At 42.5% G+C, this 26,235-nt stretch overlaps 1 protein-coding gene across 2 annotated transcripts in view; it reads left to right on the top strand.

Moving 5' to 3' along the window:
• Nucleotides 1-26,235, top strand: part of dnah9 (dynein axonemal heavy chain 9) — a 325,024-nt gene that overhangs the window by 260,780 nt on the left and 38,009 nt on the right. The window contains exons 61-65 of one of the 2 annotated variants that reach the window (XM_033044072.1): nucleotides 271-419; nucleotides 1,965-2,092; nucleotides 10,470-10,697; nucleotides 13,079-13,090; nucleotides 14,022-14,213. In XM_033044072.1, the coding sequence (XP_032899963.1) occupies nucleotides 271-419; nucleotides 1,965-2,092; nucleotides 10,470-10,697; nucleotides 13,079-13,090; nucleotides 14,022-14,213 (709 nt within the window). The remainder of the gene's footprint in view (nucleotides 1-270; nucleotides 420-1,964; nucleotides 2,093-10,469; nucleotides 10,698-13,078; nucleotides 13,091-14,021; nucleotides 14,214-26,235) is intronic. The other variant, XM_033044073.1, reaches the window with a different exon arrangement.

The raw sequence follows: 26,235 nt of genomic DNA, 5'->3' as shown, positions 1-26,235 counted from the left end.
GAGCGAAGGAATAGGTGACGTTTCGGGTCGAGACCATTCTTCAGACTGAAGAAGGGTCTCGACCCGAAACGTCATCTATTCCTTCGCTCCATAGATGCTGCCTCACCGGGCTTTGAATGTAGGTCACCTCCACACTGATGGGTCAACACTTTCAGTGGATGAACGTTTGCCAGATGTGAATTGATTTTTGATCGTTGGTAAACCAGCTTTGAACATCAAAGTTGGTGGATGTTGTGACACAATAATAAAAACCTCTCCTCACCTCCTCAGCGATTTTGTTGAAGAACGATTGGGCACCAAGTATGTTGTGGGGAGGCCATTGGATTTTGCAACGTCCTTTGACGAATCTGGTCCAGCCATCCCGATGTTTTTCATCCTGTCTCCTGGTGTCGATCCACTCAAGGACGTAGAAAGACATGGTAATGTTTCACGTATCTTTATTGCCAATTTCTCATGAGATAAAACTGAAATAAAGCTGAACAAATAAATGTTAATCACTGGCAAAAACAAAACAATTTGAAAGCATTATGTAGCAAAGACATTTGTTAGTTTAGGGGTTAACTGGATAAACTGCAGATATTGGACCATCTTCCCCAGCTTTTCTGTCAGACATCTGTTCTTCCATGTTACGTGCTGCTGAAATACTCCAGGCACGTGACACCAGTAGTGGCTGTTGTCGACCACAGGTCTCCTCCTTTCCCAATCTATGCGCCAAAAAAAATTTCAAAACTTTGAAGTGGATTGTTAGAAAAAACAGAAAGTGCTTGAAACTGTTAGAAGGTTGGGCAGATTCAGTTAATATTTCCAAGTCTGATTTGTCACTAATATTTTAAGTCTCTTTATTTGGATTTGGAAAGAGAGAAATAAGTTAGCTTTCAGTAAGAGAGGTGGTGCGGTAGAATATAACAGAATGTACAGCACAGGAACAGGCTCATCCGTCTCTGCCAAATAGGCTGCCAAGATAAACATAGAAATATAGAAAATAGGTGCAGGAGTAGGCCATTCGAGCCAGCACCGACATTCAATATGATCATGGCTGATCATCCAAAATCAGTACCCCGTTCCGGCTTTTTCCCCATATCCCTTGATTCCCTTAGCCCAAAGAGCTAAATCTAACTCTTTCTTGAAAACATCCAGTGAATTGGCCTCCACTGCTTTCTGTGGCAGAAAACTCCACAGATTCACAACTCTCTGGGTAAAAAAGTTTTGCCTCATCTCAGTCCTAATTGGCCTACCCCTTATTCTTAAACTGTGACCCCTGGTTCTGGACTCCCCCAACAGTTATGGTGCAAGGAGGTCCTACTGAAGTTGTACAGGGCCCTGGTGAGAATGCACCTGGAGTATTGTGTGCAATTTTGGTCTCCTAATTTGAGGAAGGACATTCTTGCTATTGAGGGAGTGCAGTGGTCACCAGGTTAATTCCCGGGATGGCGGGACTGACATATGATGAAAGAATGGGTCGACTGGGCTTGCATTCACTGGAATTTAGAAGGATGAGAGGAGATCTTTTAAAAACTTATAAATATCTTAGAAGATTGGCCAGGGTAGATGCAGGAAAATGTCCCTGATGTTGGGGGAGTCGAGAACCAGGGGTCACAGTTTAAGAATAAGGGGTAGGCCCAATAGAAGAAGGTCAAGTGGTCACCCATCCAGAGATGCTGCCTGACCCGCTGAGTTACTCCAGCACTTTGGGTCTTTTTTTGTAATTTAGCCAATGGCAGGTTTCAATGAGCTGCCAAACTTTCTACAAATATTGAATAAAGTTAATAATTTCTCAAAGTTTCATAAAGTATATTGCATCCTTATTTTCTGTTTATGTTTTTATATTAATATTTTTGTATTGAATATTTTTATTTGAGACCATGTACGCCAAAATGCTGATTCATCACTTTAGCATGAGTGAATTAGGTCATACTAACAAAAGATGGAGTGCTGCGCTCTCATTATTTGTTCTTCAACTGCAGGCAAAAAGCTGGGTTTTACATTTGACAATAGAAACTTTCACAACGTGTCACTGGGCCAAGGCCAGGAGGTGGTGGCTGAGCAGGCTCTGGACCTGGCAGCCAAAGAGGGCCACTGGGTCATCTTGCAGGTATGTATCAGACATTGCTGTTGTTCCGATATATTATTACAGACTGGTTCTCTGGGCTTTATCTGATTAATTGTGTTACTCTGTGGAATACAATTTTGACAGCCTTTTGGCCAAACTTGCCCACACTGGCCAACATGCCAAAAGGTCATAAGGAATAGGAGTAGAATTAGACCATTTGGCCCATCAAGTCAACTCCACCATTCAAACATGGCAGATCTATCTCTCCCTCCTAACCCCATTCTCCTGCCTTCTCCCCATAACCTCTGACACCTGTACTAATCAAGATGTCCCAGCTACACTTGTCCCACCTGCCCGCGTTTGGTCCATATCCCTCCAAACCTGTCCTATCCATGTACCTGTCTAACTGTTACTTGAATGTTGGGATAGTCCCTGTCTCAACTACCTCCTCTGGCAGCTTGTTCCATACACCCACCACCCTATCTGCTCCATTACATTGAAATCTGGATGATATCCACTCAATTTGAACCATCGTGTTCCTTCGAATAGATACTCTGAATCCATATTGATCCATCCATCTAAGGCATCTGTACTTTCCTGCAATTTAGTTATTGCCAAATTCTCAACCTGATCATATGTAGATCTGTGCAATTTGGTGTATTATACAAAGGCTTGTGTCCACGCTGTAGTTCTAGAGTGTAATGTGGAGTGATCATGATAAAGACTGTAATGTTCTCACTCCCTCTCATTTTCCCATTGACTTCATAATGCTAAAATGTTAATTTTGTCATGTGTTTCAAAAAAATAGTTTGCTACTTTGTTGGCCCTATGCCCACCAAGTACCTAGATCTTGACTCTGCTTCCAGTTCATGGATATCTAAGCAGACGTCCAGGTTAAACAAATCTTGTTCATTTTACATTGTGTAAGGAGGAACTGCAGATGCTGGTATAAATCGAAAATAGACACAAAAGGCTGGCGTATCTCAGTGGGTCAGGCAGCATCTCTGGAGAAAAGGAATAGGTGACATTTTGGGTCGAGACCGAAAGGTCTGAAGAAGGGTACGACCCAGAATGTCACTTATTCCTTTTTTCCAGAGATGCTGCCTGACCTGCTGAGTTACTCGAGTCTTTTGTGCCTGTCTTCATGTTGCATTGTGGTCGGCGTCTGTGCATTCCAGTAAAGTTTCTAATTTTCAACCTATTTGTTTAACGAGAAAAAGCAACCATTAATGTATATAATTATCCACAAGAACATATCAGTCTGACTAATCAAAGTCAGTATTAGAGAATGCCCACATCTTTTCTATTTGTGTTCTTTTCTGTGAATGAGAATGAGATAAAATCTTTTGTCCAGAATGTAATTAATTTGTACAAATGGAAGAAATTGCATGTGTGGGCTGTTTTTAGTGGTTTTCATTTGGTACCCAAGGATGCAAAACAATTTCATGCCGTTTTAATTCTCTTTGTGACATATATTGTTCTCCATATGCTTGGAGTTCATTTGCAGAGAGAAAAAAGAATGCATTTTGAAACATTTTCTTAGCGTTTGTTTTGTAGTGATTGATAATGAAATAGGTTAGGTTTGTTATTATCATGTGTACTGAAGTACAGTTAAAAGCCTTTGTTTGAATGCTATCCAATCAAATCAGATAATATTATGTTTGAATATAATCAAGCCAACACAAGTAAAAAAGGCATGGTGAAGAGAAAGATGCCAGTTTGGCGAGTCGAGTCGATTGAGTAAGGTGAGGTAGCGGAGGAAATCGGCACCCAGCAACGGCTGGACCACGTCCACGATGGTAAAATTCCAGGAATATGGGCGGGAGTCGAAGATGAGGGAAAGAGCCGGCGTGCCATACGTGCGGATGGTGCTACGGTTGACGGCGGTCAGGATGGGGCCTCGCTTACCAGCACGGGTGTCCAGTCCGGTCGGGGGGGAGGATGCTCACGACGGCCCAGGAGTCCACGATGAAGCAAAGTCTGGAACCGAGGTCCCCAACGTAGAGGCGGCGATTCTGACCAATCGCGATAGCCTCAGCTGACGATCGGCCGAGGTATTTCCCCCAAACGAGCAGGGGGCGCGGCATCATCGGGCCTGGTCACCCCAGCGTTGGTGGTAGTAGCACCACTTAACCCAGTCTCCGGCGGGTAGCTGCGGCACGGCGACGGCAGCAGAGGGTTGGGCATCGCTGCGGAGCTGCTGGTGCACGAGCGTGGACACCCGATTGATGGACCCGCCGTCCTGCTGCTTGGCGAGCCACAGTTCATCGGCCCATTCGGCGGGCTGCAGGGGGTCGGCAAAGTCCAATCCAGCGAGGAGCAGGCGGATGTCATCGGGCATTTGCTCCAGGAAGGCCTGCTCGAACAGCAGGCAGGGTTGGTGGCCGTACATCAGAGTGAGCAGCTCGCTCATGAGCGCGGACCGCTTCCGATCGCCGAGGCCGTCCATATGGAGCAGGCGAGGAGATGATAGTAGAGCCACCTTTGGGACCAGCATGCAGAGTTGCCATCCTCCAGTGCCATCTTACAAGTAAAATACTTAACATCAACAATGAAGTTGGTTCATTTAAAATAGCCACATTTTTCAACAGCTACAACCTGTACAGCCAGGCCATTTGTTACTTCACAAACTCTCTCACTTGATATCAGCGTTTGGCAGACGAATACTGTATTCTTGAAGTATTTCTTAAACCATTATGGTGGTCTCCTTTCTCACTAGACTGGCCTTGACGTATCAGAGCATCTTTGCATTTGTGCAGGTTTGCACTGATGGTGGTCGGCGTAAAATTCACCCTGGTGACAACCTCTCATTCACAAGTAATGCTACTGAAATAGACCTTTCTTGTGCATTTTCTTCTGAGTTACTTTGTTGTGATCCCTCACGAGACAATTCTCTAAGTGTTTGGGGTCTTAATAATGGTACACAAACCTGTTTCATGGCTGAATATTTTAGCTCTATTACGACAGCTGTAGTGCTCCCTAATGGATAAACAAAATATATTAAGGTCGTTTAAACCACTTTAATATAAGCTTTTATCCAAAATAACGGAACTTAAATGTTTCGTCTCAAAAAAAGAAAGATATATTTTACAGTTGGTTATTGTTAAAACTAAGAACTAACTTCTTAATTTCAACCATTTATCTTGATGTCTTTCTACAAATCCAGTGCCATACAAGATCCACGATGAAGCAGGCAGAGTATATCAGTGAAGCCTGTATCCATCAGCCATTGATGGGTGTTGCAAGGGAACGAGTTCAAGGATCCGACTGGTAGAACAGAAAAAGGTTCACACATGAGTTACAGTATAAATCAATTGACAATAGGAGGTAAACATCTAGATATCTGGGCCCCTTCAACAACACACTTCTCTCTGTCTATCACCCCTTCTGAGGCACCTGTTGTGACCCAGCCCGTCGGTGAGGCTGAACAGTTTATTGGCAATCGGGAATATACATCTACTTATCTAGGTTTGTACATGGCCTCTTCTACAGCAGCACCCCACCCTCTATTTATGCCCCCTTCCATGGCGCTAGTCGCGATCCAGCCCGCCCAAGAACAAAGGAGCACGCCGGGGAATGCCTGCTTTATACCGAGTGACCGCCATAGCACTGCGTCTAGCCAATAGCATTCCGAAATGCACGGTTAGTCCCCCAATAACAGGGGTCCACTGCCCTTCCCACCCTCCCTCAATACCAAGCCCAGCACGATGAACTATTTGTTAACCACAGACTTCTCGCGTGCCAGGCTCCTCTCACTACAGTGAGGGGTGGATTCAGGGTGAGAGCTGGTTTGCAGGGCGAGAAGAAGAATATATCGATAATCGGTGGTGCAATCAGTAGCCATTGCGGCAAGCGAGGTCAGTAGTTTGGAATCTAGTGTGTAGGATAAAAATCCCTAGTGTGTAGGATAGAGCTAGTCTCTCGGTGGGCCGAAGGGTCTGTTTCCACGCTGAATCCCTAAACTAAACTAAACTAAACTAAATAGAACAACATGACCGATTGAAAGAAAGTGCTAAACCAGAAATCCAGGAATTTAAGTTCATTATCAGAAATACCCGTTCAATTATTTCACAATCAATTCAATTCATTGTGCGACTAGTACATTGTCCACATGTTGTTGCTGAGTTAACTTCAGTTACAAAAGTAAATTAAACAACTGCAAACTGTCAGTTGGAAGATAGATATTAATCAAGTTTTTGCAGCAAACTCTGTGTAATTCATCTCCTCGTTCAATGCTGCCAGGCTTTGACTTTGTTGTATTATCTTGTAAAGTGGGGAGATTGCAGCCATTCTCAAACTCTCATTGCAATTATCAGTCGTAATAGTTTGTTGTTCTTTTAGATAGGAAAGCTCATTGAAGTTAAGCATTTTACTCCGTGTTGCGTTTGAGGGATATTTTCTAGTTAAATTGCTGTTTAAAACTGTAATGGGTACTTCCTTTGTCTGGCATTTGGCCGTCCAGCTTCCAGGATGGTTCAGAGTGGGTGCTTAGTTTAGAAAATGTTCTATAATTTGTGTTGTGATTTCCTGCTCATCCAGCCATTTGATTCAGTTCAGAGAAGTGGCTTTTCTTGAAAGAATGAATCTGACGGATATAAATGGAAAAACAGTCCATGAATAGATAAGCAGCTTGGAAATGATTCTGAGAAATTGGCCCAGAACCAGTTATCCATTGAGTGTGGGAAAGAATGGGGTTACCAAGGGTTCAGTAATATACTGTGACAATGAAGCATCATCCTGCATTACCAACCTCCATGTAATTAGGTACTTAACGAATTAAAACATGAACTTAACCATCATGTGGATAATATGCACTGCGTCCCAATAGAAGTACTGCCTTACAATACCAGACACCCGGGTTCGATCCTGACTACGGAGTTTGTACGTTCTCCCCATGACTTGCGTGGGTTTTCTCCGAGATCTTCGGTTTCCTCCCACACTCCAAAGACGTGCAGGTATGTAGGTTAATTGGGATGGTAAAAATGTAAATTGTTCCTAGTGTTAATAGTGTTAATATGCGAGGATGAGTGGACAGTATGGGCTCGGTGGGCCGAAGGTCCAGTTTCCGCACTGTATCTCTAAAACTAAAACAAACTAAATGTGCATTTATATAAAGCTTTTAGCAGAGGATATGATGCAACATGAAACCCGAGGCAAACAAGGATGTGCAGTCAAAATCTTAGACAGAGACAGCGTATTACACAAAGTCTTGTCGGAGTGAAGGGAGAAACAGAGCTGCAAGGGTTCAGGAAATTAATTTCCAAGTTTGCAGCTGCAGCATGGACTCGATGGGCCGAAGGGTCTGTTTCCATGCTGTATCTTTCAATCAACAGAATAGCTGACTGAGACAGTGCAAAATATTCTACAGCTGATGGAGCTTCAGATGAGCAGCAGTTTGTGGAGGGTGGAGGATGAGAACCAGGGTGGATGTAAACAAACCTGGGCTTGACATGAAGGATGTTTAAGGTTTTAGTGCACATGGCTGAGGCCATCATTGTGTGGGGTTAGAGGGCGGGGAGGATTGTATTACGGAAGTCACAAAGTGGATGTGCTGCCAGAAATGGAACCCAAGTGCAAATAAAAGATGAAAATATGAAAAGCAATTATCTCCATATTTAAAATGTAACCAATTGATAAATTAGAAACTGGAAAGGCTAAAACAATATAAACCAATTTTAACTATGGTCACATTTATAGTTGGGTTGGTATTTGCAATATCTTTCTAAATTCAGATTGCATTCCACTATTCCACATTGTTTAGGTTGCTCTGGGCAAACTCCTTACAATGGCGTATTGCCTTGTAAGGCTCAAAAACCTTTCCTCTGTTTTAAGATGCAAAAGAGGTTTCATTCTAATTCTAACAATGAGGAAGATTATATCGGAGTGTCAGCAAAGGAAGATATAGTTGAGATTCTGGACTGGATAAATGTTGATAAATATCAGGTCCCAGAAAGGTCAAATGATAGACACAAAATTCTGGAGTAAATCAGCGAATTAGGCAACATCTCTGGAGAAGATGGATAGGTGATGTTTTGGGTTGGGACCCTTCTCCAGACTCATATTCTTTGGATTGTACTTAAAGTCACTCTGTCCAGAGAAAATACACCCAACGTTTATGAGGGAAATAAGAGAGGAAATGACAGAAACATTGGTCATAATCTTCTGAACTTCAATAGATTCAGAGGGTGTGTAGGGAATGGAACATTGCGAATGCTTGCTTAAAATTAGGTGCAGGAAAAAACATGGGTAGAACTAATTTTCCTTTTATATGTAGCTAGCACTGTTGCAATGGTCCAAATGCCATCTGTGTTTTCTGCAACCATTTTCTGTAAAACTTTAGATCCCTTTTTAGGTTTTTAGTTCTTTATTCTTTGCTACATCTTCGGTTTAAACCAGCATCTGCAGTTCCTCCCTATACATTGTTCATGCACAATATGAATGAAAGTTTCAGACAGAAGCTAACCCTGACAGACCTCCGCAAGGACTATTTCAATGTCTTCTGCATTACCTGAGAAACTACCAGAGTTGACACATGGCCAGATCACCGAGTTACTTCCTTTACAACCACTGATCAATATCAAGAATCACATGCCTGGGACTGCACTTTAGACAAAGTCTTGTGTTTTCCAGAAGGGCGAATGGGTGACTTCTTCTTTGGAAAGAAAGTCAAGGTGAAGGGTGGCTGATGATGAAAATGGAGCTTTCTGTTTGTAACAGTTGATCTGATGGGACCTGTGTGTTCACACATAATGTGAACAATGAGAGAAGGGAATGCCAGGTTAGCAAGAATATATTCAGGCCTGCTGACATCCACTTCTATGTTACATGAAAGACAATTTATTAGACTGTAACCTCCCATCAGCCAACACATGAAAGCAGTCCTTGATGTATTGGATCAGGATGTAATTCCTTTGTGACCTGCAGCTTTACGAGTTGGTAAAACATAGAGGTTGTTTCATTATTGCTGCAAATGCTCTTTTATTGCCTTGCATGCCACAGCCACTCAGATCCAGAAATCAAAAGACAGCAAAGGGTGAAAAAGAAATGAAATAGGTTGAGTTATTGAAATGTCCAAGCATCCAGCATATGTTCTGGATGCAGTTTGAGGCAGTTAAACAGGTTGGCACTGGGCTAAGTATCCGGTAATTAACTTGTAACTGAAAACCTCTCACAGAATCACTTCTAAATTGGCAATCTGTCTGTTTAATTGAAATTCCGATGTTGAAAATACATCAATCCATTTGTCCAATCTAACTTGGGGTATATGTCTGAATAGACAACTGGTTCAGGGAGAGGGGGTAAGACAGACTTTGTTAGTCAAGTCGAGTCAAGAGAATTTATTGTCATGTGTCCCACATAGGACAATGACATTCTTGCCTGCTGCAGCACGACAGAATATTGTAAGCAAAAATACAGAACAGTTCTGTTCAATATACACATAAATAAGCAGATAAATGCAATAGGTTGTTACAGTTCTGAATCTGTTTGTCGGCAAGTTTAATAGCCTGATGGCTGTGGGGAAGAAGCTGTTCCTGAACCTAGATGTAACAGATTTCAGGCTCCTGTACTTTCTGCCCGATGGTAGCGGAGAGATGAGTGCGTGGCCAGGATGGTGTGGGTCCTTGATGATGTTGGCTGCCTTTTTGAGGCAGCGACTGCGATAGATCCCTTCGATGGTGGGGAGGTCAAAGCCGATGATGGACTGGGCAGTGGTCACAACTTTCTGCATCCTTTTCTGCTCCTGGACGCACAGGTTGCCGAACTAAGCCACTATGCAACCAGTCAGCATGCTCTCTACTGTGCACCTGTAGAGGTTCGAGAGAGTCCTCTTTGACATACCGACTCTCCTTAGTCTTCTCAGGAAGTAGAGGCGCTGATGTGCTTTCTTTATAATTGCATCAGTGTGCTGGGACCAGGAAAGATCTTCAGAAATGTGCACACCCAGGAATTAGAAGTTCTTGACCCTTTCCACCATCATCCCACAGAGCAGGCAGATAATCAATGTTGAACTATATGGGACATTGGTATCATGAAAACAAAGTTGACTAAACATTGACAGAGAAGGGGCCAGTGGATAGGATAGGCCCCGCTGTGTAATGAAAACCTTTTGTTGAATGCTATCCAGTCAGCAGAACGACAATACATGATTACAATCGAGCCACTTATAGATACATGATAAGGGAAAAACGTTTAGTGCAAGGTAAAGCCAGCAAAGTCCGATCAAAGATAGTCCGAGAGTCACCAATGAGGTAGATGGAAGTTCAGGACTGCTCTCTAGTTGTTGTAGGTTGTCTGATAATGGTTGGATAGAAGCTATGTGTTTCTCCTGAATCTGGAGGTGAGTGTTTTCACACTGTTAGCGAATATGTAAATATGACATTACAATTAATGTTTGCGGATTAAATGTTTCTCTGTGCAGAATATCCATCTCGTTGCAAAGTGGCTCAGTAACTTGGAGAAGAAAATGGAACAACACAGTGAGGGCAGTAACGAGAACTTCCGTGTCTTCATCAGTGCTGAACCGGCCCCCTCACCCGATGGGCACATTATCCCCCAGGGTATCTTGGAGAACTCTATCAAAATCACCAATGAGCCCCCAACTGGAATGCATGCCAACTTGCACAAGGCCTTCGATAACTTCAATCAGGTAACTTATGGCATAGACGCAGTAAATCCTCTTCTCTCTCGTAAGAACACTGAGACATTTAAGCTTATTTGAAATTTTGATTAACGTTACTGTCTGGTGTTGCAGAACTCTCTGTAGTCTTTTACATGTGTCAAAAGTGACACAGGTTGGATATCCTTTGACAAACTGCTCCAGTTAGCTAACCTAACATGCTGAAAGCTATAGGGTGGTAGTATGGTGAACAGGTGTGAACACATTACAGAATGGAATACACCTGGAAGAACGTACTTGTGTATCATTACCAAAACACAAAGTAGCGGTGAAAGGGGTCCCTGGAGGGAGACCGCTTTTCAGGGCTCCCGCAACGGCGACTTCTCCCGCCCGAGTTGCGGGGTTGAAGAGCTCCTGGAGCGCGGCTTGGAATGGCCGCGGGACTCTGCGAGCGCACGCCGGGGGCTCTAACATCAAGAACCCGGTGCGCGACCTTGCATCACCCGGCGTGGCTTAATGGCCGCGGGACAATTCGCCATCGCCCGCCGGGGGCTTTGACTTTGACTCTGACATCGGGGGGGAGAGTGCAGTGGAGAGATAAGTTTTTTTGGCCTTCCATCACAGCGATGTGATGGATGTTTATGTAAATTATGTTGTGTCTTGGGTCTATTTGTTTGTAATGTATGGCTGCAGAAACGTCATTTTGTTTGGACCTCAAGGGGTCCAAATGACAAATAAATTGTATCGTATCAGACGGCATCTGTGGAGGGAATGGACTGACGACATTTCGGGCTGGGACCCGTGTGAAGAAGGCTCTGAACCCAAAATGCCATCTGTTCATGACCCCCTACAGATACTGACTGACCCGCTGAGTTCCTCCAGCACTGTGTGTTTTGCTCAAGATTCCTGCATCTGCAATTTCTTGGTGTCTCCTCTTTATATACTGATATACACTGTTCCTGCGTGAACACACATTACTGTATCAGTAGGTACACAAAATTGCTGGAGGAACTCAGCGGGTGCAGCAGCATCTGTGTACATGCTGCTGCACCCGCTGAGTTCCTCCAGCAATTTTGTGTACTGCTGCTGCACCCGCTGAGTTCCTCCAGCAATTTTGTGTACTGCTGCTGCACCCGCTGAGTTCCTCCAGCAATTTTGTGTACTGCTGCTGCACCCGCTGAGTTCCTCCAGCAATTTTGTGTACTAGATGCTGCTGCACCCGCTGAGTTCCTCCAGCAATTTTGTGTACTAGATGCTGCTGCACCCGCTGAGTTCCTCCAGCAATTTTGTGTACTAGATGCTGCTGCACCCGCTGAGTTCCTCCAGCAATTTTGTGTACTAGATGCTGCTGCACCCGCTGAGTTCCTCCAGCAATTTTGTGTACTAGATGCTGCTGCACCCGCTGAGTTCCTCCAGCAATTTTGTGTACTAGATGCTGCTGCACCCGCTGAGTTCCTCCAGCAATTTTGTGTACTAGATGCTGCTGCACCCGCTGAGTTCCTCCAGCAATTTTGTGTACCTAGATGCTGCTGCACCCGCTGAGTTCCTCCAGCAATTTTGTGTACCTTCGATATTCCAGCATCTGCAGTTCCCTTTTGAACACTTACTGTATCAGTACTTTGTGCCTCTTTGTTCCAGCATATCAGTATGCTGAGTTGGTGTCTCCACATCCCACCAGACCATTACATTGATCTATGCAGTACATGTTTTGCTGTTTAAGAATCCATAATTTGCTTCTGCCTTCTAACTTGCATTTTGTTATTTCCTTGATTCAATACCATTTGCCCTTGAATGCACTCACCCCGACACCGAAGATAACATATCTAGATAAAGTCTCGACTTTTAATTTTTATTTCGGAGCTTTTTCTAGACTCAATTAATTCTTATCCTTCCAATTTCCCCCCCAGTATCACTGTGGTGCTAACCTGTGTCGGGCTATGAACTCACAACAATTACTCGTCCTCTGGTGCCCTGCATACACATCATGTTTCTGCACCAGAACCCTAACTTGTACTCTGGCTGCATTGCAGCTCCTGTCTGGCACAATTTTAACTTTGGGACAAATCAGAACCAAATTTGATCCAAGGCGCATGTGTGCATTTATGATGTAGGACACTGGAGAGTGAACAGAAGTGGCATTTTCATTGTTTTTTTCTGCTTGCTTGCCGGGAGGAAGATAGCCCCTGTGCTCTCCATGGATGCAATGAGTATTCAATCTGGCATACTCTTGCTCTACTTAAATCATTATTGCACTCTAAACCACATCCTGTTCTGACACTGTGGAAATTCAGATTGCTGCAAAGCTCATTATATGCTGGCAATTGAGAACAGATTGTGTCTGATAATTCCAACCAACCAACGTTCTGCTGTTAAACTTAGTTCTGTCTTCTTCCAATACATGCCTGCACTAGGAGGAAGATAATGTGAGTGGATCTTTTTGATACTCTCAGCAAGTACAAAAAAAACGTATCATTTATTGGTGATTATGCAGAAACGGAAGATGGTGGATAACTGATTGCTGAAATCAAGTAAATCCTATTGGTGAATAGGAATGGGCCAGGTTTAAATGCTGCGGATGTTTGAACAGCTGGGAGTTTTACAGGTTGTTTCATTACCTATAGGGATAATAGAAATTTTTTACTGACGTTTTCTTCAAAAAGTCCATATGATCGGACATGTTCAGTGTAAGAAGGTAAACACCTTCTAACACTGAACATGTCTGATCATATGGACTTTTTGACACTTTTTAACTCTCTCTCCAATGTTATGTCTTGTAATTCAGAAGAGATGAAGTGATTAGAGTCATAAAGCCCAGAAGCAGGCCTTGCAGCCCAACTTGACCATGCTGACCAAGATGTCCCATCTAAGCTAGTCCCCCCCTGCCTACTTTTAGCCCACATCCCTCTAAACCTTTTCTACCCATATACATTGTCCAAGTGTCTTTTAGATGCTAATAATAACTACCTCCTCTGACAGCTCGTTCCATACACCCACCACCCATTGTGTGAAAAAAAGGTACCCCTCAAGTTTCTATTCAATCTTTCTCCTCTCACCTTAAACCAATGTCCTCTGGTTCTTGATTCCCATACTCTTGGGGAAAGACTGCTAAGATTTAAGGAAATGCCCATTTCTAAGTTTTTATTTATTATGATTGATTATTACCAAGTGGAAGATGTTTAAAATGTCTGTATATAGAAGGATGGACATCTTTCAGAGAATGGTGTCAAATGTTCTTGCCTTCAGTAAGTAGTAATGTAGCCCTGCATTGGTTAAAGCAGATAAAACTCGCTGGAAAAGTATAATTGTTTGAGAATAATGCATACCCTGTGAATTTGTATTTATTCTTCATCCTAGGACACGTTGGAAATGAGCGCACGGGAAAATGAATTCAAGAGCATTCTCTTTGCTCTTTGCTACTTTCATGCCGTTGTGGCAGAGAGACGGAAATTTGGGCCACAGGGTTGGAACCGTTCTTATCCATTCAACACCGGGGATCTCACCATCTCAGTCAACGTGCTGTACAATTACCTGGAGGCAAATGCAAAGGTAAAACGTGAATGCATGACACGAGGGGAATGTAGATACAAAATGCTGGAGTAACATAGCGGGTCAGGCAGCATCTCTGGAGAGAAGGAATGGGCGACGTTTCGGGTGGAGACCTTTCTTCAGACTGAAGAGGGAATGAGTATTTCTTGGGGTTTACACATTATCATTTCAAATTTCAATAGATATCCAGATAGTTGATGGGGATGAAAGACCTTTTTTTGCTCTCCACAGTATCTTTCTAGCTGCCAAAATCTAGACAACATTTTCCACAATTCAGTGTTATTTTGATCTTACTCGCACATTATTAATAGTTTTGCAGGTGAGATTGGGGGGGAGAGGATTGCTCGTGTAAGACTGTCATTCAGAGGTTCTTCTCTTCTTGCGTATGACGTGCACAGCCTGAAGTTGTAGGCCAACTTGTTCTATTTGATCTTATTTGATTGTGTACGCCAGGTTGATTGCATTCGTCGAAACAGGGCGGACCATGTGAAGGTTGCAATCTCCCAACCCCATTCAGAGGTTGACAATAGTGCAGTAACCGGCACTGGGATGTGACCTTTCACCCTGCATATCTATGCTTAAGTTTACTTCACTCCATGCCACTGACATCCAACACATTGATACCCAGGTTTTCAGGAATTTAGGCATAATTTTGAGACAATATAAATGTTTAAATAACATTTAATCAAGTGTTTGTTGTTCAAGTTTCTACCTTGGCCTCCTTTAGTCCAGACCTGAATTTCACTCATACAAGGCTGCAAAATATCTGGTGCAGAAAGTTGAGTGAAAGAATTTTCAGACTTTTACTCTTTTACTCAACGTTCTGCTCTAAATGATGTAAGAACAGAAAATACTGAAAACATTCATCAGGTTAGACTGCAACTGCAAGAAGACTCATGCACTGATGGAGCCATAAAGCAGAGAAACAGGCCATTCAGCCCATCATATTCATACCAGCAAATGCCAACTCAACAGTATTAATCTCACATTTCGGCCCTTAAACTTCAAAACCTATCAAGTGCTTAACTGGAGTCTTTTTCAATGCTATCAGCGACTTTACTTCCACTCCCTGAAGGGCCTGTCCCACATGGGCGACATTTGCGCATCATTTACGCGTCGCGACACATGGTATGCATTATGCGTACATGGCGCGTGGTGAGGCGTGGTGGCACAGGCAGTGATGCGTGGTCGCGCGCGGCGCCCCACGATTTGGGGATTGGCAAAATCTTCGCGCGCGCTGTAGGCTTGTGTTAGTGTGCAGGGATCGCTGGTCGGTGCGGCCTCAGTGTGCCGAAGGAGCCTGTTGTCGTGCCGTATCTCTAAATTAATCTAATGTCTAAGTTTATACCACTGAACAGTTGACTGCATTAAACCTGTTGAACTATCACGACACTGTTCATGGTCTTCAGGTTGACTCAAGTTGAGCTTATTGTCAGATGCACGGGTACAGTGAGATACAGGTACAATGGAAACCTTGCTTGCAGCAGCCTCAAAGGCACACTCAGACAACACACAACACACAAATCAGACATCATTTACACAAATTCTGCAAGATGGTGAAAAAGGAAAATTAAAGACTGCAAAAAAAAAAGGCATTAATTCAAAATCAATAATAAAAAATAAACTACAAATCCATGGTGGTGTAAGATGCTGGAGTAACTCAGCGGGACAGACAGCATCGCTGGAGAAAAGGAATATGTGACGATTCGGGTCGAGACCCTTCTTCAGACAAACAGTGGTGAATGAAGTGTTCCCTTGCCGGGGTAGTATTAGAATTGTTGGGATCAGTTCAAGAACCTGATGATGGTTGGGGGAAAGTAGTTAATCCTGAACCTAGAGGTAATGGCTTCAGGTCTCTGTACCTGCTACATGATGGTAGTACTGAGAAGAGGGCCTTACGCCAATGTACCTTGATAATAGAGACAATGTCTCATGTAGATGCTTGCGATGGTGGGTCCAAACACGGTACAACTTTTTATTTAAGTTTAATTCATAAGATCATAAGTGCTAGAATTAGACCATTCGGCCCATCGAGTCTACTCCGCCATTCAATCTTGCTTGATCTATCTTTCCCTCCTAACCCCATTCTCCTAGCTTCTCCCCGTAACCTCTGATACTAATCACGAATCTATCTAATTCTGCTTTAAATATATCCACTAACTGCCTCCACAGCCTTCTGTGGCAAAGAATTCCACAGATTCAACACCCTCTGGCGTTTAGTGATACAGCGCGGAAACAGGCACTTCGGCCCACCGAGTCTGCACTGACCAGCGATCGCCGCACATTAACACTATCCTACACACACTAGGGACAATTTTACATTTTATGCCAAGCCAATTAATCCACAAATCTGTACGTCTTTGGAGCGTGGGTGGAAACGGAAGTTCTTGGAGGAAATCCACGCAGGTCACGGGGAGAACGTGCAAACTCCATACACACTGCACCCAAAGTCAGGATCGAACCCAGGTCTCTGGCGTTGTAAGGCAGTAGCCTTACCCCTCGCCACTGTGCCACCCACATGATTCCTAACAATGTAATTATCAACAAGACAAGCTGCCTTTTACTTTAGAGACAGATGCACCCTACAACATTAACATGGCATGTGCCTTATGAAAATAAAACCCACACCCACCCTCTCCTTATAACAAGGCTGTGCCTGCCTGCACACTGGAGTTTTAGTACACTTCCAACAGTGCTGCAAGAGATCTTTGTTGCATTGGCTCAGGAAAAACTCAAAGCGAGATGAGCTTTGAAAATAGTAACAGTATGCGGATGTGGAAAGCTCAGTAACATAAACAGCACAAGTGAACATGCCAACTGCTGCTTTGTGTCATGGCAATAATTTGTATAATTATCACAGTTTCAGAAAGGCATCCTGTATTTCATTGAACACCACAAACTCCTGCTGTAACGTATGTTGGACCAATCACCTCGAGAGCGATGAATATCGAGCAATAATATCACTGATGAGTTTTTTTTAAATGTCATAGTTGACATTCTAGCCCAGAAATTACAGTGTTAGACAAGTTGCCGTACCCTCTGTTTAAAACGTCTCTCTCTCATTCTCTCTCCATTAGAGGATCTTACAACACATTATACAAGGTAAATCAAATGCTAATTCTGCTTTATAATGACAGAGGAATTATAAGTTGCAATGTGGCATGCATTATTTTGCTACTCAGGTGAAACTGTTTAATCTAGTCTGAGCCTTTAAAGGCACAAAGTCTAAAACTGCTACAAATGAACACAGCCCAAGGACATTCAAAATTTAATTATCTGGTCAGGGAACATTGCTGATTGAAATGTGCTTTTCAGGTCTGGACTGTAGCTCGAAGGCACCAATATGATAAATGATTTTGTATCTGTAAGATATATTAAGAGCATGCAATTTTCTATTAATATTTTACTCCTTGAACTCCTGCGATAGTCAAAATCAAATGAGGTCTTTAGATGTGCCAACATTTGAGAACCTCGTGTCCTGGTGTAGAGACAGTAACCTTTCTCTCAATGTCAGCAAGACAAAGCAGATGGTGATGGACTTCAGGAAGTGACATACCCCAGTTTGCATTGATGGTGCTGAAGTAGAGGTAGTTGAAAACATCAAATTCCTAGCAGTCAATAACACCGACAACTGCCCCTGGACCACCCATACTGAAGCAACGACCATGAAAGCACACCAACGCCTCTACTTACTTAGAAGGCTTAGGAAGTTTGGCATGTCCCTTACAACTCTCACCAACTTCTACAGATGCACCATAGAAAACATTTTATGAGCTTGGGTTGGGAACAGCTCCATCCAAGACCGCAAGAAATTGCAGCGAATTGTGGACGCAGCCCAGACCGTCACACAAACCAACCACCCTTCTATTGAATACCTCGCACTGCATCGGCAAGGCCAGCAGCATAATCAAGGACGAGTCGCATCCTGGCCACTCCCTTGTCTCCTCTGCCACATCAGGCAAAATATATAGAAGTACGAAAACGCACATCTCCAGATTCAGGGACAGTTTCTTCCCAGCTGTTATCAGCTGTTCCCAGCTGTTATCCTACCACAACTGAGAGCAGTGCTGAACTACAATCTACTTCTTTCGTGACTCTCGGACTATCCTTGATCGGACTTTGCTGGCTTTACCTTACACTAAACCCTATTCCCTTATCATGTATCTATACACTGTAAATGGCTTGGTTGTAACCATGTATTGTCTTTCTGCTGACCAGATAGCACGCAACAATAGCTTTTCACTGCACCTCAGTACACATGACAATAAACTCAACTAAACTAAGTTAGGAAAAGCTAGCCGGCATCTGAATATGTTCAAACATGCTGGCACTTATAGGTACATAGAAAATAGGTGCAGGAGTAGGCCATTCGGCCCTTCGAGCCTGCACCGCCATTCAATATGATCATGGCTGATCATCCAACTCAGTATCCCATACCTGCCTTCTCTCCATACCCTCTGATCCCCTTTAGCCTCAAGGGCCACATCTAACTCCCTCTTAAATATAGCCAATGAACTGGCCTCAACTACCCTCTGTGGCAGAGAGTTCCAGAGATTCACCACTCTCTGTGTGAAAAAGTTTCTTCTCATCTCGGTCCTAAAGGATTTCCCCCTTACCCTTAAGCTGTGACCCCTTGTCCTGGACTTCCCCAACATCGGGAACAATCTTCCTGCATCTAGCCTGTCCAACCCCATAAGAATTTTGTACGTTTCTATAAGATCCCCTCTCAATCTCCTAAATTCTAGCGAGTATAAGCCAAGTCTATCCAGTCTTTCTTCATAAGACAGTCCTGACATCCCAGGAATCAGTCTGGTGAACCTTCTCTGCACTCCCTCTATGGCTATAATGTCCTTCCTCAGATTTGGAGACCAAAACTGTACGCAATACTCCAGGTGTGGTCTCACCAAGACCCTGTACAACTGCAATAGAACCTCCCTGCTCCTATACTCAAAAATGAGGAGAATTTCTGGTAGTTCCACATGGAACTGCTGCCATTGAACAGCAAACAGGCTAATCTGTTTTGCACCTGTGGACAGCAGCTGTGATACAGTACTAACTTGGGACTGTCAGCCTTCATATCCGTTTCAAATCTCTGGAGTAGGATTTCAACTCCTGGCTCTCTTAACTCAGAAGATGCTGTCTCCACTGAGCCACAGCTGATACTAATTCTGCCTAATGGTATTGAATTGTTTTGCCAGTGGCATAAATCTTCTTCTTCTTGCGTATGGCATGCACAGCCTGAAGTTGTAGGTCAACTTGTTCTATTTGTTTATGCATGGTGGGTTGATTGCATTAGTCGAACCAGGGTGGACCACGTGAAGGATGCAATCTCTCACCCCAGCGGCATAAATGAAAAAATGGTTTATGATTTGGATATCTGGTGCAAATAAATGGTGTCTACTCTGTAAAACTACCAGTATATTCATATTTTTGGTATGAGCTCTTGGCTGTAACCTTTTTATCTGGAATATAAATTAATTACCCATTCATTTGACATTTTATTAATTATACATGTCATATTAATTTCATGCATCAAGAGAAAACGTGACACAGTTTCAAATAGCATTTTCCCTCGGCATTGTGCTGTTTCTTATTGTACTCAGTTCCCTATTTAATAATTTGCATCCTTTCAATTCCCCTCAGTGTCACTGTTTTAGGCTGATTTTTCCTTTTCACATTCTATACGTAACAGAATAACACAATTGTGGACTGCAATCTGATCTCTTGAATATGGGCCCAGGGTTGTAGCTCATTATACTCTTTCTGTAGTACTTGGAAAATGTTAGCAATAGATTTAGAAGTGGATTGTTAAGCCTTTTTCCTAATTTACCTGTTCAGTTACCTGCTGTGGGGTCATGTTGTGTCGTGGACTTCTGTGTTTGTGCTTTAAAAATTTTTAAATTTTATTATTTATTATTTATTTTTATGTTATATGACTGTAAGGAAAATCCATTTTGTTGTCACTTATGAGATAATGACAATAAATTGAATACAATACTATACAAGTTTTTGGTCTCCATTGAAACACATTTCCAATATTTATTTTTTCTCCCCCCTTATTTAACAGTTCACCGTTGCATTGATTTGATTTGGAATTACAGGGTCAAAGATAGGGTCACAGCAGAAAAACAGGCCCTTTGGCCCATTGTGTCTATGCTGACTATTCTGATTTCCTTACTCTTCAAGTCTCCACCATCTCCTGTGTCAGATCATTCCAGTTACTACCAGCACTTTGCTAAAATGTTTACCTTCAAGATCACCTTTAAACCTCCTCCCTCTCTCCTTAGACGCCCTCGAGTTTTAGATACCCTCACCATGGGATACAGACTTTGACCATCTACCCTACCTCTGTCTCTCATACCTCCATCATGCCACTTTTCAACCTCCGTTGCTTCAGAGGAAACATCCTCGCCTATCCTATTTCTCCTGAGAAATCCAGGTGTCTAAAACTATGAAGAATGTCAGAACCCAGAGCACAGAAATCAGAAAGTGATGATATTTCCTCAATAAATACCAATGGATGGAAATTAATTTTTTGGTAATGATACAAAGGTAGCAGTGAATTGGCATGACTTTTAACTCTATTCATGACAACTGATAACATGCACTGTGCCGATCAAAGATGCAACATTTTTGTTATTAGCTGAGATCTATGTTGAGTATAGTGGATTGTTAAGAAGGCTTCAATGTGTGTGATCTTGTCATGTAAAATTACTGTTGTATTTTGTATATTACAGCAGTGACTGCACTTCAAATGACTTAACTGGTTATAGAATGCTTTGGGATGTTCCAAAATGAATTTAAAGGCGTTATAGACAATTTAACTACGAACCTTAAAAAAAACCCTACTATTTTTTACTCATTACAAGTCATAGAATTGATTTTTGGCATCAGTATTAAACAAAAGCATTAATAGGGTGGTGTGGAAGAATAGAACATAGTATTGGACTAGTAATTGGGAACCAGGTTGACAGGTCCAGATACACAAGATACACCTTGGCTTGGGAATATAATTAGATGTAACTGAAAAGAAAAGGAATCCCAGTAATGGTGACAATAAACGAGAAAAATGTCATAAAACACATCTGCTTCATTAAGGTCCCTCAGAGAAGGAACTCTGCTATTCTTACCTTCTATTATATGGGACTCCAAGGGTAGCAATTTGATTAACTCTTAACTGCCCTCTGAACACAAATCAGAAAAGAGCTGATTGTTCCCAACAATGCACTCATTTCAGAGGATAATTAGGAGTGGATAATAAATGTCAGTTTTCCCATCCAGATTGACAAGTATGAACAAGTAAAGAAACATTATTTTTAGAGATACAGTACGGAAACAAGCCCCTCAGTCCACCAGGAAACCCACACATTCACAGGGAGAACTTCCACACTTCACACAGACAGCACCAGAGGTCAGGATTGAACCCGGGTCTCTGATGCTCTGAGGCAGTAGTTAGTTAGTTAGTTAGTTAGTTAGTTTAGTTTATTGTCACGTGTATGGAGGCACAGTGAAAAGCTTTTGTTGAGTTCAAACCAACCAGCAGAAAGACAATACATGATTCCAATAAAGCCATTCACAGTGTACAGATATATCATAAGGGAATAATGTTTAGTGCAAAGTAAAGCCAGTTAAGTCCGATCAAAGATAGTCTGAGGGTTTCCAATGAGGTAGATAGTAGTAGATAAAAGGGGAAATAAATATGCATATGGGATTATGACATTTGTCCCATTATGTCTGCCAATTCTTCAAAATAGCTGCCAACTAATCCCACCTCTGTTTTATATAATTCATTGCAGGGTGTAATCAATTAATTTAATAATAAAAGTAAGTTCTAACATTTAGGACACATTTTCTTGGACCAATTGTACATGAGTGCTTTTCACAAAAATCTCTCGGAATAATGAAACACCTATTTCATCAAGAGATCTTGCAATATTTACCAGATTTCCTTGTGAGTTCTAATTGAACCTGCACCCACCAGTCACCCAAGCATGGATTCCGGATCACAGTGACTTTATCACCTCTGGTTCTTTAGCCTATTATCTGAAATATGTTGATTGAGTGAGTTGCCGAAAGATGGATGGATGTTATTGTGAAACGTAAACGTGGGATTGATTTTGTCCATCTTCGCCCAATAAATGCCAAACATTTTTGAAATATTTTAACTAACACATTCACCTATGGCATACCACATTTTAGAAATGTTCACTCATGATCTAATTCTAAAATTAACTATCCTTTTAATGACTTTGTTGTGACTGCTTTTTGTGGGAGATTCAAGTACATTCTAGAGTCGCATTAGAAGTAAATAATAATAATAATAATAATGGATGGGATTTATATAGCACCTTTCTAATACTCAAGGCGCTTTACATCGCATTATTCATTCACTCCTCAGTCACACTCGGTGGTGGTAAGCTACTTCTGTAGCCACAGCTGCCCTGGGGCAGACTGACGGAAGCGTGGCTGCCAATCTGCGCCTACGGCCCCTCCGACCACCACCAATCACTCACACACATTCACACACAGGCAAAGGTGGGTGAAGTGTCTTGCCCAAGGACACAACAACAGTATGCACTCCAAGCGGGATTCGAACCGGCTACCTTCCGGTTGCCAGCCGAACACTTAGCCCATTGTGCCATCTGTCGTCCCGATAATGAGCATAACAGGTGTTAAAATAGCCCTCATGACTTACTAATGCATTAATTGCGGCCATCAGTCGGGGAGAATTATTTAGTTGAATCTTCTTTTACTCTTTGATATTTTAAAATACGTTCATTTTAAGATTAAAATTAAAATAATAAAAGACGAACAAAAACATATTAATAAAATAAAAATAAAAGGATTTGTTCCACAAAATTTGGATTCATTCAAAAGGCCGCACTTAATGGCATAGAAGGCCGCAGATTCCCCACCCCTGGTATGGAGTCTTTACAAGAAGCAGAGTGGGAAGAAGTAGTCTAGAGAGCTATGGGACTCAGTGTTATAAGAATTGGAATATCATTATAAGAATGATGTTTTAACATGTTAGCAACAATACATTCACGATTTGCTTCGATAAATCTTTGTGTGGTTTGCAGAGAGGTTTTGCCTCTGCATGCTGAATAATTTTTACTGAGCTATTAATCCTTCATATCACTCCCTTCTCTTCTCAGTTGACAGGGATGAGTTTGATTTTGATTAAAATCGCTATTATATGCATTACTGAATAGAAATAAGTAGGTTCATTAAAAGAACTGTGTCTGGTACTACTTGTGCACTGAATTTAACATGTATAAATACAGCTATTACGTTTGTGATAACAGATCAAATATCTGCATGGACATATCTGACTAGAATGTTTTGTTATTGTGTTTTAATTCCCAATCTAATGTCCCTATGTTTTCCATGATGGTGTATTAAACTGGTCATCTTAAAGTGAAAAATAAAATAACTCTGAATTACTGTGAGGGCAGACTTGAAGTCATCCAGCGAATGTGATCAGTGACAACCAAGAGGGAGCTTTGTTCTCTATAGCACTGAGATGACTGATGGTTGTGGATGATGCAGAGTTGTTACAATGCACAGAAAGCCAAGAAGGCACATGGTATTGGGGGTAGAATGCTGACGGATAGAAAATTGGTTGGCAGACAGGAAACAAAGAGTAGGGATTAACAGGTCCCTTTCAGAATGGCAGGCAGTGACTAGTGGGGTACCGCAAGGCTCGGTGCTAGGACCGCAGCTATTTACAATATACATCAATTATTTAGAGGAAGGGATTCAAAGTAACATAGTAAATTTGCAGATGACACAAAGCTGGGCGGCAGTGTGAACTGTGAGGAGGATGCTATGAGGATGCTATGAGAATGCAGGATGACTTGGACAGGTTGGGTGAGTGGGCAGATGCATGGCAGATGCAGTTTAATGTAGATAAATGTGAGGTTATCCACTTTGGTAGCAAAAACAGGAAGGAAAATTATTATCTAAATGGTGTCAAGTTGGGAAAAGGGGAAGTACAATAGGATCTATGGGGTCCTTGTTCATCAGTCAATGAAAGTAAGCATGCAGGTACAGCAGGCAGTGAAGAGGCCGGTTCTCTGGATACTTTCAAGAGAGAGCTAGATAGGGCTCTTAAAGAGAGCAGAGTCAGGGGATATGGGGAGAAGGCAGGAACGGGGTACTGATTGTGGATGATCTGCCATGATCACATTGAATTGCGGTGCTTGCTCGAAGGGCCGAATGGCCTACTCCTGCACCTATTGTATATTGTCTATAAGAGGATGACGATAAGTCATAGACATACATGGTAACCATCTTAGTCCTGTTTTTGGCAGTGAGTCCGTCATCTCAGAATGACCCAACAATGTAAAATAATAATGTGGATAAATGTGAGGTTATCCACTTTGGTGGTAAAAACAGGAAAGCAGACTATTATCTAAATGGTGGCCGATTAGGATAAGGGGAGATGCAACGAGACCTGGGTGTCATGGTACACCAGTCATTGAAAGTAGGCATGCAGGTGCAGCAGGCAGTGAAGAAAGCGAATGGTATGTTAGCATTCATAGCAAAAGGATTTGAGTATAGGAGCAGGGAGGTTCTACTGCAGTTGTACAGGGTCTTGGTGAGACCACACCTGGAGTATTGCGTACAGTTTTGGTCTCCAAATCTGATGAAGGACATTATTGCCATAGAGGGAGTACAGAGAAGTTTCACCAGACTGATTCCTGGGATGTCAGGACTTTCATATGAAGAAAGACTGGATAGACTCGGCTTGTACTCGCTAGAATTTAGGAGATTGAGGGGGAATCTTATAGAAACGTACAAAATTCTTAAGGGGTTGGACAGGCTAGATGTAGGAAGATTGGTCCCGATGTTGGGGAAGTCCAGGACAAGGGGTCACAGCTTAAGGATAGAGGGGAAATCCTTTAAGACCGAGATGAGAATAACATTTTTCACACAGAGAGTGGTGAATCTCTGGAACTCTCTGCCACAGAGGGTAGTTTAGGCCAGTTCATTGGCTCTATTTAAGAGGGAGTTAGATGTGGCCCTTGTGGCTAAAGGGATCAGGGGGTATGGAGAGAAGGCAGGTACGGGATACTGAGTTGGATGATCAGCCATGATCAAATTGAATGGCGGTGCAGGCTCGAAGGGCCGAATGGCCTACTCCTGCACCTATTTTCTATGTATCTATGAATCTATGTAAAGCACGTCAGAGACAATAGGGTTAGTGACCTAGATCAAAGTTCTTGGGACAAATAAACAAACCAAAAAAGCCATTAACATGTTTCACTCTGGAGGGGAAATAATCAATATTTCATTACATAATGTTGAAAAAATTAACAATGTGTAATTCAATTTCTAGGCCCCTGTGAGATTGGCAAACTTTCATAAGATACGAAAATAATGAGTTTGCACCTTGGACAGTGGCAATCCTTTTAGGAAGAGTCTCAGATGCTGCAGTTCCCCAGGCAGGCAATGTCATTATAATTTCAGGTTTCTTAGGTACGGTTTCCTCTTGGAGGGACTCAGTGAAATTCTCAGTGACAGCCATGAAATGCAGCTGCTTTTGATGTCCGTAATAAATGAAACTGACCTGGACCTAAGAGATATCTTTATTGCTTTTGATTCTGGGTGTGTGTTCCCACTCAAATATCCAAGAGTATGACTTTGGAAGAGAGTGACAAGAGGGATTTTGTTTGCAGTCTGTCAACAGAGAGTATGAAACAGGAGCATGAAAGGGCTATTCGGCCCGTCGAATTTGGTCTGCTGTTTCACAAGAACATACCTAAAGTTCTGCACTTTCTTGTTTTAGTTTAGTGTAGAGATACGGCACGGAAACAGGCCCTTCGGCCCACCGAGTCCATGCTGACCAGTGATCCCCGCACATGAACACTATCCTACACACACTAGGGACAATTTACAATTATACCAAGACAATTAATCCACAAACCTGTACATTGTAGGTTAATTGGCTTGGTAAATGTAAAAAGAAATTGTCCCTAGTGGGTATAGGATAGTGTTAATGTGCGGGGATCGCTGGTCG

This window comes from Amblyraja radiata, chromosome 26, assembly GCF_010909765.2.
Source record: "Amblyraja radiata isolate CabotCenter1 chromosome 26, sAmbRad1.1.pri, whole genome shotgun sequence".
Taxonomy (NCBI): domain Eukaryota; kingdom Metazoa; phylum Chordata; class Chondrichthyes; order Rajiformes; family Rajidae; genus Amblyraja; species Amblyraja radiata.
The sequence above is the reverse complement of the archived record's forward strand: the minus strand, read 5'-3'. Positions and strand labels throughout refer to the sequence as shown.